Source organism: Phaethon aethereus (assembly GCF_964289735.1).
Source record: "Phaethon aethereus genome assembly, chromosome: W".
Taxonomy (NCBI): domain Eukaryota; kingdom Metazoa; phylum Chordata; class Aves; order Phaethontiformes; family Phaethontidae; genus Phaethon; species Phaethon aethereus.
The window spans coordinates 26,355,117-26,372,913 of record NC_138581.1 but is presented as its reverse complement, the minus strand read 5'-3'; the positions used below and the strand labels follow the sequence as shown (position 1 = coordinate 26,372,913).

At 43.0% G+C, this 17,797-nt stretch overlaps 1 protein-coding gene across 1 annotated transcript; it reads left to right on the top strand.

Moving 5' to 3' along the window:
* Window positions 1-317: 317 nt before the first annotated feature.
* LOC309415151 (collagen and calcium-binding EGF domain-containing protein 1-like) lies at window positions 318-6,331 on the top strand (the record flags this gene model as incomplete). Its single annotated transcript, XM_082012591.1, is given in 9 exon segments — window positions 318-414; window positions 1,669-1,703; window positions 2,069-2,189; window positions 4,133-4,155; window positions 4,157-4,273; window positions 4,366-4,401; window positions 4,957-4,962; window positions 4,966-4,992; window positions 6,098-6,331. Coding segments are annotated over 9 exon segments (696 nt in total).
* Window positions 6,332-17,797: the final 11,466 nt, after the last annotated feature.

Genomic DNA, 17,797 nt, shown 5'->3' with positions numbered 1-17,797 from the left:
TCACTACAGAGCCCTTGGTTGATTTGTGTCACATAATGGAAGTTTTTCAGCGTGATGGTCCTTGCAACCTTCCATTTGTATCCTGCCAGGACCCCACTCTGGACAGGGTGGACGCACCTCAGGGAAACACAACTTTGCAGTGTGCTGACCGGAGCCAGCTGGCAGACCTCCTCATGCCAATCCCTGGCCAATGTGGCTATGAGAGCCCCCAGCTACTGAATTTTCCTCTTCAACCACAGATGTAAGGTGCTGTGACCTGTTTAGTAGCCTTTTAGCTTCAGCAGTCCCACACTTTGGTCTGTGCTGCAATGGCTGGGATGTTGGCTGTGAAATCTGCAGGGTCATTGGTAAATGAAGACGATGTTTTTCTTTGGAAAACCAAAGATGACAGCACAAAGGGCCCACCCCAGAGCAGTAGGTGTGCTGGATCCCCATTTTCTATGTAAGCAGATTCATAAGAGTAAGCACAAAAGAAACACCCTGTGGGGCTTCTGTGAAGTGCTGAATACACACAGCCACTGATTTGTGTGGGAGTGGAGTGAATCTACCAAATTCTTGTAAGACCTATGTCGCTTAATTTGCTGTCGTGATTTAGCCCCAGCCAGCAGTGGGCTGTCATCTTGCAGTCATCTTGCCTTTGGAACAGCATTCCAATGTCATCGCATTTTGAATTTCAGTCTGAAAAATCAAACTGGTGTTTCAGAAATGCCACCAGGAACTGTCTCAGCATTTCCAACTTTTTTTCTCACTTTTGCTTCCTTCAGAACTGTTCTGTGCATCCAACCCCAAACTGCAAAAATCACTGTCTGCCCTCCAAAGGCCATTCCTTAACTAATAACTTGTTTGCCAAAAGAAGTTTTCTCGGTTATACTATGTACTGCAAGTGCATAGCATTATTTTTTTTTCTGTGCTTTACAAACATTATGTTTGCACTAAGGGCAGGAGGGTGTATATCAAATAATTACAGAAACAAGTAGGAGTCTTGAGAACAGTCCAGTGCAGAGAATTCCAAATAGCTGATTAAAAGCACTGTCAGATAGCAGAAGTTTTGGGCTCTCATTGAAACCTTTGAAAAGTTAGGGGCTTGTGCAGCAATTGAGAACTTAAATATCTGAGCAAACGTTGTCCTGAGAAAGAGCAGTAAATGAATAGAGGAAAATTCAGATAAGGAAAAAGAGGTTTCCTGAGGAGATCCAAGCAGTTATGAGACTTAAGTTTTTGACAACTTATTGCTGTCTCTCTCCTGAATTTCTCCTGCTTTCCATTTGGATTGACTTGCAGTATTTCCATGGTGACTTAAAAGGTGAACAGCCTCACAGAAAACATCAGGGTTTCTACTAGGGTACTGGCTCCAGGTCCCAGGGAAATGAAAGTACCAGAATGAATAAATGCCTTAAAATCAAATGGTACCATGTTTTTCATATGGCATCTTTCAAGGCTGGGCGACCTCCTGGGTATAAGATACCTGAAGTATGGATCATCTCTAGGATCTCCTATCCAGAGCTCACACTACACACACCCCACACACACACGCCCCCCCCCCCCAGTGTGGAAGACAGAGGAGAGTAGCATTTCTGCAAAACCTGGCTTGTCTCCATGGGTCACCCAAAACATCCTGTGGAAAGGTGTTGTAGACTGTTAACCTCCATGACAGTGTTTTCTCATCAGATTTCTGCAAGGTGGTCAGTCAGAAAGATGTACAGGTGAGAGTAAGAGTCCCCAGGCATCCTTCCAGCTGATTCTGACTACCTGTGAGGAGGTCCCATCAATGCTGGCAGGAGACATAGGGTCAGGGAGACAGTTTTCCTTGGGAGCACAAAGTATGGCAGGAGTTTAAGGAAATCTTCATGTCCATACTTGAAAAAAATCAAGCTGACCAGCTTAGGAATAACTGCTGTCATAGGCTTCAACACAGTCACTTTTTTTTCTGATTATTTCAATGAAGGTTATGAATAAACATTTTATATATTCCTGAAGTATTTAAATATGCTATTTGTCCACATGAAAGTTTAACCAAAAAGGTAATTTATCCAGATGAAGGACTTACAGTGATTTTTGGTTTTGGCAGGTTGCTTTGCTGCCAAATAATGCTGCTGATCTTAGCAAGCAAATCACTGGTGAAAAAGTGCTTGCATCTAATGCATATATCCCTGCCTCCCCAGGCCAGCTTGGCCAACGAGGCCCCCCAGGTAAGATACAGACCAGAGGGATGTGAGTGTGCAATAGTGCCATGAATAAAAATAATAAGCTTCAATCTTTCAGTATGATAGGTTTTCATGTGTTTCATATTTTGATTGTTATTATTATATTTGCATTTGTACTAAAATTTAAAAGAAAAACTTTCTGGTCATTATGATCAGCCTCTGCCAACTATCTAACATTACTCCATTGTGTGTCTTAGTCTCCATGTATTTCTTGGCATGCAAGCTGTGTTTGTCCTCTATGTGTTAAATTTCTCCCTCTCCCTGGGATACCTCACCTGCTTCAGTTGTCTTTTCCAGTTTTTAAACTCTGTCTTAACACTCTCTCCATTTCATTTCAGGGATACCTATTGCTTTAGCTCACTGTCATTAGTAGAGCAGAAAATATGCTTTCAGTTTGCAGGGCTTTATGCCAACTGTTTTATTTTTCCTCGTCTGTTTTTGCAAAGATTCGTTTGTTGGTTTTGTGTTCCAGATTCAAAGGAATCTGAAAAGTAAAACTCCACTCACACCTTTCCTAAGGTATAGGTTGAAACAATGAGAAAAGCAGAGAGTTCCTAAAGCTATAACTTAAGCCAGACACCTTGAAACCTTCAGCCAGTGATGATAAAAGTTTTGCCAACTCTGTTGAATGCAGATCTAATTTTGGGTTAGCGATAAAACCAAGGAATTTTAGCATTGTTCTGGGTTTTAGTAAGATTCTTACAGAGGACTAGCAGACATTCCTTACAAGGTTTGATTTACTACCTACTGAACTGCCCCCCATTTATCCCCACTTTTGCAGTCTTGCTTTGGTTTTTAAGTCTTTATCTCATTTTCTTGGAGGATGAGTATCTTCAGTCTTCAGTATATCATAAATGCAAGGACAATGCGGTTAGAGATTCTGCATCAGATTCTGAAACGTACAGTGCACCACTTTGCAATCTCTCTAACATAGGCCTGACTCTGCATGTCTTCCATCTGGTTTCCCCATGGCTGAGCTGTCCAAGGTACTGTAGAATTATCTGTTCCGCGAGAAAACCATCCCTGCTGACCTCCTCCTTTGCCTGCCATTAGCAACAGTATGGCTGGGTCTTCAGGAGGAGTCTGAGAGGTTCATCACTGAACTTGATTTTACTCCTTTTGAAAACCATAATTGTAAATATTCTGTCCTGCTGAACCCTTTTTACTCTCTGCCTTTCATTTCCTGTGCCTTTCACATGCCTTCAGTATGAAGAAAAGTGCTTTCCCCTCTAATTATAAAGCAGTTCATCTCGTGACACTTTTAATGGTCTTTATTCTGTGCAAATGTTGTTTCAGGTGCCTGATTTTCTATTTTGCTTTTTGTAGTGTTTCTCTTGAGCTAAACATATACTTTGTTGCCTGTGTGCTTTCTAAAAACTAACATTCTCTGCTGAACCAGCAGAAGCTGAAAAGGATAGAAAGAAAAATGGAAGAACAGAACCTTTCTTGCCCCTAATACATTGGCTATCATACTGGGCAAAAGAGAGGTGCAATCCACCACTGAAAAGGGTTTGCTTCTGTGTAGATGCCTTTGTGCCTTTGGCCCAACATTCCCATGAGTTTTCTGAGGCTTTCATTTTATGAGATGTTTCTCAGGTGTGACTTGTTCTTTTTCTCTTTTCTTCTTTGTGTGAAAAAGAGGCATTTCTGCTTTTCATTCCCAGTCTGTGTCCCTAATCGCCTGGCAGTGGCAGTCTTGGTTTCTTTGTATACACAAGGTTTAATTGTTTTGTGAAGATCTCTTGTAGTCACTGTGACAAGGAGTAATATCTCAGATGACTGCTGTGTTGGTTGTGGTGTTGTGGATTTGTGTGTGTTAAGGCAACCAATCCATTGGGTGGTTCAAAAAATGGTCAGTCCCCACTGCTTGCACTGATGAAGTGTCCTGAAGGCTTTCCCTGGCAGGTAACCTTTGCTGTTGATTGCAGGGGCTCCAGGACCGAAAGGGAGTCAAAGGAGTTCCTGGGTCACCTGGACCTCCTGGACAGCCAGGCCCTCGTGGATCAATGGGACCTATGGGCCCATCTCCAGACGTATCACATATTAAGCAGGGCAGACGGGGCCCCATGATCAGTATTCTCACTTCCTGTCATGCATTGCACAATTGGCCTTAGCTCCACAACCTGTCAAGTCCTTGTGAACACTTTCTTTTCTCTTGCAGGGCCCACCAGGAGCCCCAGGGAGAGATGGTAGCAAGGTGAGGAGAGGTAGTGTTCCATAACGTGGGCACATGTCCATGTGAAGTGCAGGCTTGCTAGAGAGACACTCTACACACTTGTAGTCACATCCTTTTACCATCTCATTTCCTTTGCTAAGCTGAAAATGTCCTGTTGTCCCATCCTTTCATGTCTTCCTTCAGCTATTTTGTGCTTCCCATTCCTTAAGTCTTGCAAATAGCCCTGCCAGGCTATCTGTCAAGCAGGCTCCTTTCCTTTCTCTGCAGCTCTTTTGGCTTTTCCATGAAGAAACATTGATGCTTTAGCCCATTTCATCAGACTGCTCTTTTGTGAATTTCTCCTGTTAACTGGTTTGCTTGTTACTGTCTAGGAGAAATATCAGTGCCCAACTCTGCTCCCACTAGAATCAGCCGCAGTTTCCTTGCATTCCTCCTTCACTTTCTTTTCTTTTTCTGAGCAAGCGTAAGCTGATGATTCTTGATCTGGGGACAGTAAGTAAGGGAGTCTGCAGAGGAAAACTGCTTTTTTGGTTTCCTTTAGTCACAGCAAACTAACTGAGGTGGTATTGATTACAGGGGGAGTGAGGTGCACCAGGACCAAAGGGGATACCTGTAAGTATTGCTCACAGCAAGCATTTCCACGGCAAAGTGGTGTTGGCTACTAACAACAGGCCAGCCAAAAGGGAAAAAAAAAAAGAACCTCTCTTGTGTCAAGAGCACGGTGAAAGATACTTTACATGCATAGACAATGTTATTGGAAAGAAAGCAATTACCTGTTTTCATACAAGCTTTTTGCCTACACACATCTTCCCTTGCTGGGTGTGACACTAAAGGCAGTAAGTGCACCTCTGCCCTATGACAGTGGTGGGACATGCTCAGAAGGCAGTAGCATGAGATCCCATGCAGAGTGTGTTAGTACAGTTCAGCCAATGCTCCTAATAAGAGTTTGATCCCTGAAACCTTTTAAAATCCTGCCCCTCATATCTCTCAGCCTTGGCAAGCTATAGGCTTTGAGCAAGTCATCAGGAGAAGGATGGGTAGTTGCAAACTGTTTTCAGGTGAAATTGTTTAAAATTTTGTTTCTTATGGTCTTTTCTCATTGGTGAAATGGATTTTTAAGAGTGTGTCCAGCAGGGTGTCCTCAGTATTAAATAGTGTACTTTACTGTGTGAAGTCATCTAAAAAGAAATTATTATTTTCTAAAATCAGATGAAATCAGATGGATACTCTCTGCATTGTAGTTACCAATATATTTAGTAAGTGATGGACAGCAGTGGGGTTACCATATTGAAAAGATACCTTCCAAATATCAGCATTCCCTAAAGAATTTTTTAACTAAATATTAAAAATTATTGATTAATTAGTCATTCTAAGAATGTAATTTCTATCAATTTAATAAGGAACACAGGGAACCAAGATTTATCTCCTCTCTTCCCATGAGGTGTTGAGATGCTCTTAGGAGGCAGATATAGCAAAAGTATTGTTAAGTAACAAAAGGGCTGAGCATCTTATAAATGTAGGCTCTGTCTGCAAAAACATTTGCCCTTTGAAAATTGTTTCCTGAACAGGTTGATTCAAAAAGAGACCTTTAATTTCTGGCAATCAATATGAAGCAGCATTTTACTGAGTTACCCCTGCAAGAGTAATTATATCAACCTGTTTGAAAACTGTAAGAGCAAAGTGGATTATTATTAATTACCATGCCTTGTGACTGCAGGGCCCACCAGGTTCATTTGATTTCCTATTGCTGATGATGGCAGACATCAGAAACGACATCGCTGAGCTGCAAGAGAGAGTGTTTGGACACAGGACTCATTCATCAACAGAGGAGTTTCCATTACCTCAGGAATTTACAAACTATCACGACACAGTAGACTTTGGATCTGGAGAAGACTACAAACCACAGGCAGCACCCAGAGACTCCAGGATACAGAAGGCAGCCCATCCTTAGCTATGTCTACTGAAAAATAGTGCCCCTTTAGAGTTGTTCAATATAAAAATGTACTGACAATGTAAAATATATATATTATTTCCCAGTTTTCTTTCAGCTTTTCCCCAACCATGCTGTCTGTACTGTAGCTTTCCCAGTTCATGGTAGCCTCCTTGCAGTAATTCCATACCATTAAACCTGCACTGTGCGTTGTACTTGGACTATCAGGAAAACCTTCTTAGTGTATTGGGCTAGCATGATTAAGGCATGCTCTAGCTAATGGCGCAGGCCACAGCATCTCATCTGCCTACCTTGCATTGTGTCCAAATGACCCAGTACCCAAATTTTGCCAGGGGTAGAGGGGTAGCTGAACATTATCCCTGAATGACGTCAGTAATGAAACCCTAGGTCTACAGTTATACATGTAAATATATTATACCACTGAATTCAAGTCTCCAGCTAGTGTCCCCAGGCTTAGGAGAGAGTGAAAAGTAGATCCCTGTTTCACAGCAGAAGCTGTAAGTGAAATGTCTCTTTCTATTATGCCCCACCATGGCAGAAAAAGGCCAAAAAATATGGTGAAGGAGTGACACAAGGGCACTGCTTGTTGATCTGGAAATTATTTGGCTTTGTGTTGCTAGAGTATCATGCACAGAGAGTCAAAAAGATGCACTTGTCCTAAACTACTAGCACTGCTTTTCCCTTACCATTCTCCCAGTACTCAATGTGGAGGCCAGTTCCCTTCCTCAACATATTGATATTGCATACATTACACAAAGATGAGCAAGAGAACAGGGAATGTATAAAGCAGGAAAAACGAGCATAAGTGAATCAAGTAGGCTTATGGGCAAGCACAAAATCAATCCCAGCCTTGCAGAAAGAGTCAGATTCTCACCTCCTGTAGGTGTGTGTCTTCCTTGGTGAAATGCTGAAGTCCAAATGAAACAAGGATCTAAAACAATTACAAGGTTTTAGCATGTGTCACTAATCAACTGTAAGTTTTGCAAATACCTTAATATGTGGAAGGTTATTGATTACATGATTAGTTTGACTTTAGTATACAATTCTTTAGCCTAATAACTATGTGATTATGTTTAACGGCCTACTCTCATAGTCCTTAGGCTGTATTTGCCTCAATGCTAACATTGTAACTATGTTACAAGAGTTAAGAGCAAGGGCCGAGAGATTAAAGAGAACAGAGAAGATATCTTAACCTTGAGCGTACAGACAGACTGGCAGGAATGCTCTAACAAGGATGATAAGAAGGAACTGCTTGGCTGGACAACAGAAGGGGTAAACATCCAAGGAGAAGAAATTATCCTCAAGAGACCCGTGACCATAAAAGGGAAAAAGGAGTAGGGGGCTAACTCCCCAAACGACCACCCCTGCGCATGCGTAGTGTAGTTTTGCAATGCCAGCATTATGTAAATGTAATAGATAAGCAAGGAGGCGGTGATTTCTTGGCAAATGTGTGAATATTCATGTCTTTAAGGTATATAAAGGATGAACTTTTGTTTCAGCGCACGCATGTTAGGAGGAGATATCCCCCATGCATCCAGCGCTGTAATAAACATACCTGCTTTATAACTTTTGAGTTGTGAAGTTTGTTTCCACACGTCAATTTGGTGACCCAGGTGGGACCCTCTCTGCCCGGCTGCGGGACTGGCTGAGAGTGGGACGTCCTTGGCGCGCCCCGAGATTTCTCGGAGGACCTCCCTCGCTCACCTGATCACTGCAGGGACAGACAAGGACCATCAGCGGACCAGGTATGTCAATTTGGAAGGGGAACCTGTAAGTCGTGAGGAGACGTCCCACGCGAGGTAAAGGGCATTGGCGCTCACCCCTGGGTGGTTAGGATTCAAATCCAGTAGTGGCGTGGGAAGCCCTGACTAGGGAAGTACACGAACGCGGGAATCCCTGGTAAAGGGTAGTACGCGATGGGTGCTCTTCGCTGAAATTGCGGGAGAATGGGATAGCTATCGTTTGGACCAACTATTGTAACCCATGGAAATTGAAATTTATATTATTGTGGCTATAATTGGGATTTTGATGATAGTCATTACAATATGGATACTTAAGAAGTTTTGTGCCTGGTACCGTGTATTCTATGAAAGTGCTTCATTGTACAAGTAATGTTGTGAGTGTTTAAGTGAGACGCAGTCGGACTGCGAGTGTCCGCATCGGAGTGCGGAGTCCTGATCCGTGGTTCCGTGTTCTCCGCGAGGAGAGCGGTCGAAGACGGACGAAGCGTATGACAGACTTTGGAACTGTGTTAGTCGAACCGATTGTTAACCCTTAATGCTCTGGCTGTAAACAGAATGTTTGGGTGTGGTTTGGGGACGATTTTTGGTTTGGTGAATGAAACTGGTCTGACTGGGATAGGATTGAGCGTTCAGGCCAGCTTAAGCAAGTATTTTGTGGAGACTTAGAAGGCGTAAGGAATCAGTAAGAATGCTGCTGGTATATGGGGGGAAATGTAGAACAGAGTAGTGACGAAATGTTTATTTGGCGTGGAGCATGGACGAGTGCCTGTCCGCTTTGCCATCAGTGTTGCTTGTCTGTTCACGCTAAGTGTTTGGAGTGTCATAAGTACATTATTTCTTTTAACGGGAGACAGGAGTTTCGTCTCGACAATTGTCTTGAATTTAGGTGCATTCGCTGTGGGGCGAGTACGCCCTTGCATCTTTTGCCTTGGATAAGGTATTATTGTTGTCAATTCAATCAGGTTGTATTCTTAGGCTGAGGAATAAACCCCTGCGGACAGGGTGTTCATTATGGGAGGTAAACAAAGTGGCAGAATATTGAAAAGAAGCCCTCTGGGCTGCATTTTATCTCACTGGAAGGAGATAGGAGAGCCGCCAGGAGGAAGCGTGAACAGGAAAACTTTAATTGAGTATTGTAATCAGTGGTGGCCTCTCTGTAAGTTAGATGATGGTGAAAAATGGCTCTTTAATGGGACATGAAAGTATAATACATTGTTGCAACTAATGTTGTTCCTTTGGAGAGAGGGGAAAATGGGATGAAGTGTTTTATGCAGATATGTTTTTCACATTGCGGAATCATCCAGAATGGCAGAAAGATTGTGGAATCAATATAGCCCCTTCAGAGCCCTTTGTCCTGGCTCTGGAGAAGGAAAAAGGGAAAGAACTGGGAAAACTGAAATGATGATGTTCAGCGTGTAGTATAGGACAAAGATGCCTTCAGTTAAAAGAAAAGGGAGAGTCAGAGGAAAGACTGGAAGATTATATTACACCACCGCTGGCTTCGGCGCCAGTCTCTCCCTCCCCCTTAAGGAATGCAGATACTTCTGATGAAGAATCTGCTTCTGCCTCTGGGAGTGCTGCTTCAGGTCCTGTAACCTGAAGCAGAGTCCGACCCTGGATACAAGCCCCGCCCCCCGGACAAGCTAGTTATAGGGATGACCCAATAGGGGTGGCGAAAAGATTTGAATTGATAGTTAAAAAAATCAGGATCCTGACTGGAAAGATATAGATTTAATGTTAGATGCAATGACGGAAACAGAGAAACAGCTAGTGGTTAAAACTGCTCGAACACATATAGAAGCCCTTATCACTGCAAGAACATATACTGGTAGAGTAGATAATCATGTTCCTCTCACCGATCCAAACTGGGATCCTAATGATCGTATGGAATATAGACAACTGAAGTCATATCAAGAGTGGATAAAATTTGGACTTGAAAATGGAATTCCAAAATCAGTAAATTGGTCAAAAAATGTATGAGGTAAAACAAAGTCAGGATGAAACCCCCTTGGACTTTTTGGAACGGCTAAGGGAAGCCATGCGTAAAAGTACAACTTTAGATCCTACCTCAGATGTGGAACGACAACAATTAGTTTTGTTGGTTTTAGGACAGCCATCAGAGAATATAAGGAGAAAGTTTCAAAAATTAAAAGTGCAAGGAACAGATGTGAGAAATGTAGAGAAATTGCTGGAGACCGCTTGGCAAGTGTATTGGAATAGAGATAGTCAGAAAGAGAGAGTAATGGGTAAAACACCTGCCAGTGCTACAGCGGCTGCTTTGCGCACCACAGGGGCCAGGTAACCTCTGGGAACCCACCAGGAAACAACACTAATGGGAGGAGAGGAGCCGTGTGAAGTAGCCTTAAGTGCCTCATCTAGGGGAAATCAACCCCTCCCGAAAGATCAGTGTGCCTATTGTAAGCAAAGGGGGCATTGGAAAAAGGAGTACCCAAGACTGGGCAAGTCGGTGATGATTACTGACATGGAAGATAATTGACAGGGACCAGGGGAATCTTCCCTAACGGAACCCTTGGTAAGAGTTCAGTTAGGGGAAAAAGAGAAACTTGTAGAATTTTTAATAGATACAGGTGCCACATTTTCAGTATTAATTCAGACCTTATTACCTGTGAGTAGGCAAACTGTTAATATTGTGGGAGCAACTGGACAGGCTGAGAAGGCGTTCTTTTTGAAACCACTAAAATTCAAAATTGGGAAAAGTGTTGGGATTCATAAATTCCTCTACCTGCCTGAGGCTCCTAAACCACTTTTGGGAAGGGACTTCTTAGAACAATTGAATGTTCAAATATGATTTACAGAATCACATAATCACAGAATCACTAAGGTTGGAAAAGACCTTTAAGATCATCAAGTCCAACTGTCAACCCAACACCACCATGCCCACTAAACCATGTCCCAAAGTGCCACGTCTACACGTTTTCTGAATACTTCCAGTGATGGTGACTCCACCACCTCCCTGGGCAGCCTGTTCCAATGTTTGACCATTCTCTCTGTAAAGAAATTTTCCTAAATATCCAATCTAAACCTCCCCTGGCGCAACTTGAGGCCATTTCCTCTCGTTCTATCGCTAGTTACTTGGGAGAAGAGACCAACACCCACCTCACCACAACCCCCTTTCAGGTAGTTGTAGAGAGCGATGAGATCTCCCCTCAGCCTCCTCTTCTCCAAGGTAAAAAACCCCAGTTCCCTCAGCCGCTCCTCATAAGACTTGTGCTCCAGACCCCTCACCAGCTTCGTTGCCCTTCTTTGGACACGCTCAAGCACCTCAGCATCTTTCTTGTAGTGAGGGGCCCAAAACTGAACACAGTATTCAAGGTGTGGCCTCACCAGTGACGAGTACAGGGGCACGATCACTTCCCTACTCCTGCTGGCCACACTGTTTCTGATACAGGCCAGGACGCTGTTGGCCTTCTTGGCCACCTGGGCACACTGCCGGCTCATATTCAGCCGGCTGTCAACCAGCACCCCCAGGTTCTTTTCTGCCGGGCAGCTCTCCAGCCACTCTTCCCCAAGCCTGTAGCATTGCATGGGGTTGTTGTGACCCAAGTACAGGACCCTGCACTTGGCCTTATTAAACCTCATACAGTTGACCTCTGCCCATCGATCCAGCCTGTCCAGATCCCTCTGCAGAGCCCTCCTACCCTCCAGCAGATCAACACTCCCACCCAGCTTGGTGTCATCTGCTAACTTACTGAGGGAGCACTCAATTCCCTCATCCAGATCATCTATAAAGATATTGAACAAGACCGGTCCCAGAACCAAGCCCTGGGGAACACCACTTGTGACCGGCCGCCAGCCGGATTTAACGCCATTCACCACAACTCTCTGGGCTCGGCCATCCAACCAGTTCCTCACCCAGCGAAGAGTAAACCCGTCCAAGCCTCGAGCCGCCAGTTTCTCCAGGAGAATGCTGTGGGAGATGCTGTCAAAGGCTTTACTAAAGTCCAGGTAGACAACATCCACAGCCTTTCCCTCATCCACTAGGCGGGTCACCTGGTCATAGAAGGAGATCATCCATTTAGAGATGGAGAAATTGAATTTAAAATACCAGAAGAGAACTATGATGAAATTTTAAGTTTGGCTCTTACTGAATCCCAAATTAGGGAAGAAGAAATTATACAAGAAATAAAAGGCCAGGTATACCCAGGAGTATGGGCTTCAGGAATACTTGGAAAGGCTAAAAATGCAGAGTTCGTTGTTGTTAAACTCAAAAAGGGAGCACGACCTGTTAGGGTAAAGCAATATCCCCTGAAATTGGAAGACAGGCGAAGAGTGAAAAGCATTATAGAAGAATTTATAAAATTCAGATTATTAATTGAATGCTCTTGAGAGTGTAACACTCCCATTCTGCCTGTCAAAAAGCCTGATGGCAAAGCCTACAGATTGGCACAAGACCCGCAGGCAACAAATAAGATAGTTGAAGATTTACACCCGGTAGTGGCAAACTCATGCACCTTATTGACTAATTTAAAAGAAACCTATGAATCGTTCACAGTATTAGATCTGAAAGATGCATTCTTTTGCCTCACCTTGGCCCCTGAAAGCTGCAATTTATTCGCCTTTAAATAGGAAAACCCCGATTCAGGACAAAAAACCCCAGCTAACCTGGACAGTGCTACCCCAAGAATTTAAAAACAGCCCCACAATCTTTGGAAATCAATTAGCTAAAGAATTAGAGGCCTGGGAAAGACCTCTGGGAAATGGGATTCTTTTGCAGTATGATATTTTAATAGCCACAGAAAAGGATGAAGAATGTAAAGAATGGACTGTGAGTTTGTTGGATTTTCTTGAACTAAGTGGTTACCGAGTCTCATTACGGAGGTGCCCAGATCTTGAAGAAAGAAGTAATATACCTGGGATTTGTGATTTCTAAGGGACAGAGACAGCTCAGGGATGACTGAAAAGAAGCTATTTGCAGGACTCCAGAACCGACCACGGTAAAAGAGTTTCGAACCTTTCTGGGAATGACAAGTTGGTGCTGATTATGGATCTGTAATTATGGACTTCTGGTTAAACATCTGTATGAACTACTGAAAAATAGCCAGACACAATTAATATGGGCTGATGAAGCCGAGAGGGCGTTCAAAGAGCTGAAGTTGGAGCTAATGAGCCCTTCTGGCTGTTCTCGTATGAAAGGCAAGGAGTGGCTTTGGGAATTCTAGCCCAGAGGCTGGGTCCTCATAATCGAGCAGTAGCGTACTTTACCAAACAATTGGATGAAGTCAGAAAAGGAAGGCCAGGATGCCTTCGGGCAGTGGCCGCTGTTGTTTTGATTATTCAAGAAGCCTGAAAATTCACTTTGGGGCAAAAGATGATTGTGCACACTTCCCATGCTGTAACTTCCATTTTGGAACAAAAAGGAGGACACCAGCTCTCGCCATCAAGGTTCCTGAAATATCAAGCAGTCCTGATGGAACAGGATGACGTAGAAATTGTCACATCTACTGTTATCAACCCTGCTTCTTTTCTACAGTGATAAGCAGGAAATGGAGAACTGTTGTGCATGACTGCATAGAAACCATCGAGACCGTGTATGTAAGCGGGCCTGACTTGAAGGAGGAGCTGCTGGAGGCAGCTGAACACACTTGGTACACCGACGGGAGTAGTTTTGTAAAGAATGGAGCTCGAATGGCAGGGTATGCCGTGACCACCACAGACCAAGTGGTGGAAGCAAAGTCCCTCCCTAAGGGTACATCTGCACAAAGAGCTGAATTAATTGCTTTAGTGAGAGCATTAGAGCATGTTGAAGGACTGCAGTGAATATCTGGACAAATTCAAAATATGCCTTTGGTGTAGTTCATGCCCATGGAGCTATCTGGAAGGAATGGGGACTTTTGATGGCCCAAGGAAAACAGATTAAGCATGCTGACATGATCCTAAGACTTTTGGATGCAGTTCAATTGCCTTCGGCGGTTGCAATTATGCACTGCAAGGGGCACCAAAAGGGTAACACTGCTTGGGAAGTGGGGAATAAATCCGCAGATTATGAGGCAAAAAGAGCTGTGGAACACGGTGAGGTATTAAGTTTGATTCCTGAAAAGGCTTTGCCAGTACCAGACTTGGTTGATTATGATGAGAAGGATCTTAGATTAATTAAAGATTTGGAAGCAGGAGTTAAATCATCAGGTTGGGCAAAATTAAAAGGTAACAGAATAATAGTCCCCTTTAGAATATTATGGAAACTGGTAAAAGCAGAACACCACAAGACTCATTGGGGAATTGAAGCCTTGTATAATTCCCTTATGAAGCAAATAGTAGTCAGGAATTTGTTTTAAACTGTAAAAAACATGGTTAATAAATGTGAAATATGCTTAAAGAATAATCCAAAGGTAGAAAATCGTGTAAAATGTGGGAGTATTGATGAAGGGAAAGTTCCAGGTCAAAAAATGGCAAATAAACTTTTCTGAACTCCCAAGAAAAGGGGGTTTCGGTATTTGTTAGTATTAACAGATACCTTTTCGGGCTGGCCAGAAGCTTTCCCTTGTAGGACTAATAAGGCTAGGGAAGTGACACGAGTACTTTTAAACGAGATTATTCCTAGATTTGGAATACCAGTAATATCTTCTGATAGAGGTACTCATTTTTGTGCACAAATAGTGCAACAAGTTAGTAAAATTTTAGGAACAATCTGGCAACTACACACCACATATCGGCCACAGGCAAGTGGACAAGTTGAGAAAATGAATCACTTAATTAAACAACAGCTAGCTAAAATCAGTCAAAAAGCGAATCTACATTGGTACCAAGTGCTCCCACTAGCCCTATTACGAATCAGGGTAAAACCAAGAATTAAAGAGAATTTAAGTCCATTTGAAATTTTGTTTGTGAGGCTGCGCCAATCCCAATACCAAGGGGAAGATCTCACCCAGTTAGGCAAAAATAATCTACAGAACTATATAACAATATTAGGAAATTCTAAACAAGACATTACCTCTAATAGGAAATCCAGTTCCGGTTAACATCTCTCTATTTAATAACCCCCACTATGGAGTAGGTCATGAAAAGAATAACTTTAGATGACACCTCTTGGGGATTTGAAGAAGTCTGGAACAAATTAACCATTTGGTTACCAAATTTTAAATGGATCAAAGAGCTGTTTGTACTCATATTAGTCAATAGCTTATTTGTTTTATGAACTTGTTGTATGATTTGATGTTCAATATGGTGTTGTCAGAAGAATGTGGATGATTATGTTACCTGGAAAAAGAATAAGATCAAACATGTAGTCGCAACAGGGAGGTATTTTAATCAATGGACAAATGATAATGGTATGTTTTGAGGAATTGCGAAAGAATTCGCAAAGATAATAGAAAAGGGGGGAATGAAACAATGATCTAAAACAATTACAAGGTTTTAGCATGTGTTACTAATCAACTCTGTTTTGCAAATTCCTTAATATATGGAAGGTTATTGATTACATGATTAGTTTGACTTTAGTATAGAATTCTTTAGCCTAACAACTATGTGATTATGTTTAAAGGCCTACTCTCATAGTCCTTAGGCTGTATTTGCCTCAATGCTATCATTGTAACCATGTGTAAAGGGTTAATCACAAGGAAAGCAGGCCTCATGAAAGTTAAAACAAAGAAGAGTTAAGAGCAAGGACTGGGAGATTAAAGAGAACAGAGAAGGTATCTTAACCTTGAGCGTAGAGACAGACTGGCAGGAATGCTCTAACAAGGATGATAAGAAGGAACCGCTTGGCTGAACAAAAGAAGGGGCAAACATCCAAGGAGAAGAAATTATCCTCAAGAGACCCGTGACCATAAAAGGGAAAAAGGAGTAGGGGGCTAACTCCCCAAACGACCACCGACGACCACCCGAGACCCCCGCGCATGCGTAGTGTAGTTTTGCAACGCCAGCATTATGTAAATGTAATAGATAAGCAAGGAGGTGGTGATTTCTTGGAAAATGTATGAATATTCATGTCTTTAAGGTATATAAAGGATGAACTTTTGTTTCAGCGCACGCATGTTAGGAGGAGATATCCCCCATGCGTCCAGCGCTGTAATAAACATACCTGCTTTATAACTCTTTTGAGTTGCGAAGTTTGTTTCCGCACGTCACAAGTGAAATCAAGACCAGAGAGAGGCCTCATGTTTGCAACGAGTTTCCACCTGTTTTGTTCCTCTGCTGTGTGAGAGCAACCTAAATGGCATTCACGGAACTAGAACACAGAGTTGCAGTGTATTTGGCTGAGTATATGAGGTGTATGAGTAGGTGCAGGAGTGTACATGACAAAATATTTACACTGGTACAAGGATGGCTAAGGTGAAGTACTGCACATGGGATCCTATATTTGTGAAGAGGGATGAAAAGGAGTGCCCTTTTTTTTACACTGGAAAACTGGATGCACAAGTTAGACCATACCTCATGGATGATGTATGTTACCATTTCTTTTGGATTACCACAGCTGCTGCGGACTTTTCCATGCTTCGAAGATAAAGGAGTATATTAAGCACAAAACTTCAATGTTGTATCTGTGTGTCGTGGTTTAGCCCCAGTCGGCAACTAAGCACCACGCAGCTGCTCGCTCACTCCCTCCTCCCCCAGTGGGATGGGGGAGAGGACTGGGAAAAAACTTGTGCGTTGAGATAAAAACAGTTTAATAGGACAGCAAGAGAGAAGGAAACAACAATGATAACAACAATAATAATACCGACAAAGGAATGTACAAGAACAAGTGATGCCCAATACAGCACTTGCTCACCACCTGGTGATCGATAGACCACCCAACCAGGACGAAGAGGCAGATGAGACATTCTATAAGCGACTGACAGAACTCTCGCATTCACTGGCCCTTGTTCTTGTAGGGGACTTCAATCTACTGGACATCTGCTGGAAGTATAACACGGCAGAGAGGAGACAGTCTAGGAGGTTCCTGGAGTGTGTGGAGGATAACTTCCTGACACAGCTGGTAAGTGAGCCCACCAGGGGAGGTGCCTTGGTTGACCTGCTGTTTACAGACAGAGAAGGACTGGTGGGAGATGTGGTGGTCGGAGGCCAGGGAAAAATTTCTTCACCGAGAGGATGGTCAAGCATTGGAACAGGCTGTCCAGGGAGGTGGTGGAGTCACCATCTCTGGAAGTGTTCAAAAAACGTGTGGATGTGGCGCTTCAGGACATGGTTTAGGGGACATGGTGGCGCTGGATTAATGGTTGGACTTGATGATCTTGAAGGTCCTTTCCAACCTTAGTGATTCTGTGATTCTGAGGCAACTCCTGTTGGGTGTGAAGGAAAGGTATCCCTTCAAGGAAGATGTTCTATGTCACCCAGGCAAGTGGGCCACCATGAAGAACGGTATCCAGTACCTGAGGGAGTTAGCCATGCTGGAGGTGATTTATGGTGACTTGGACAATGATCAATCATCCAAAGATCCAGATGAAGTCAATTGCACGCGACGTATGTGGCAGAAGTTTGTACGGAGTGCACCATCATCATATGCCAACTCATTAGCAGTAATGGCCTGGAAAGACGGAGAGGGACCAATGTAAAGGGAAATAAATGATTAGCAGGATATTGTATTATACTTAGAAAATAATAGAAAGAATAGTTAATAAATAGATATAGTCCGGTAGATTTAATTAATAGAATGCAGGTGTTTATAAGACAATACTGATAGGTTCATGCCAAAACCGCTCATTTGTCCCCTGTATAGCCCCCACCATGGCTGGTTTAAAACCTAGTCGAGTTAAATCAATAGATA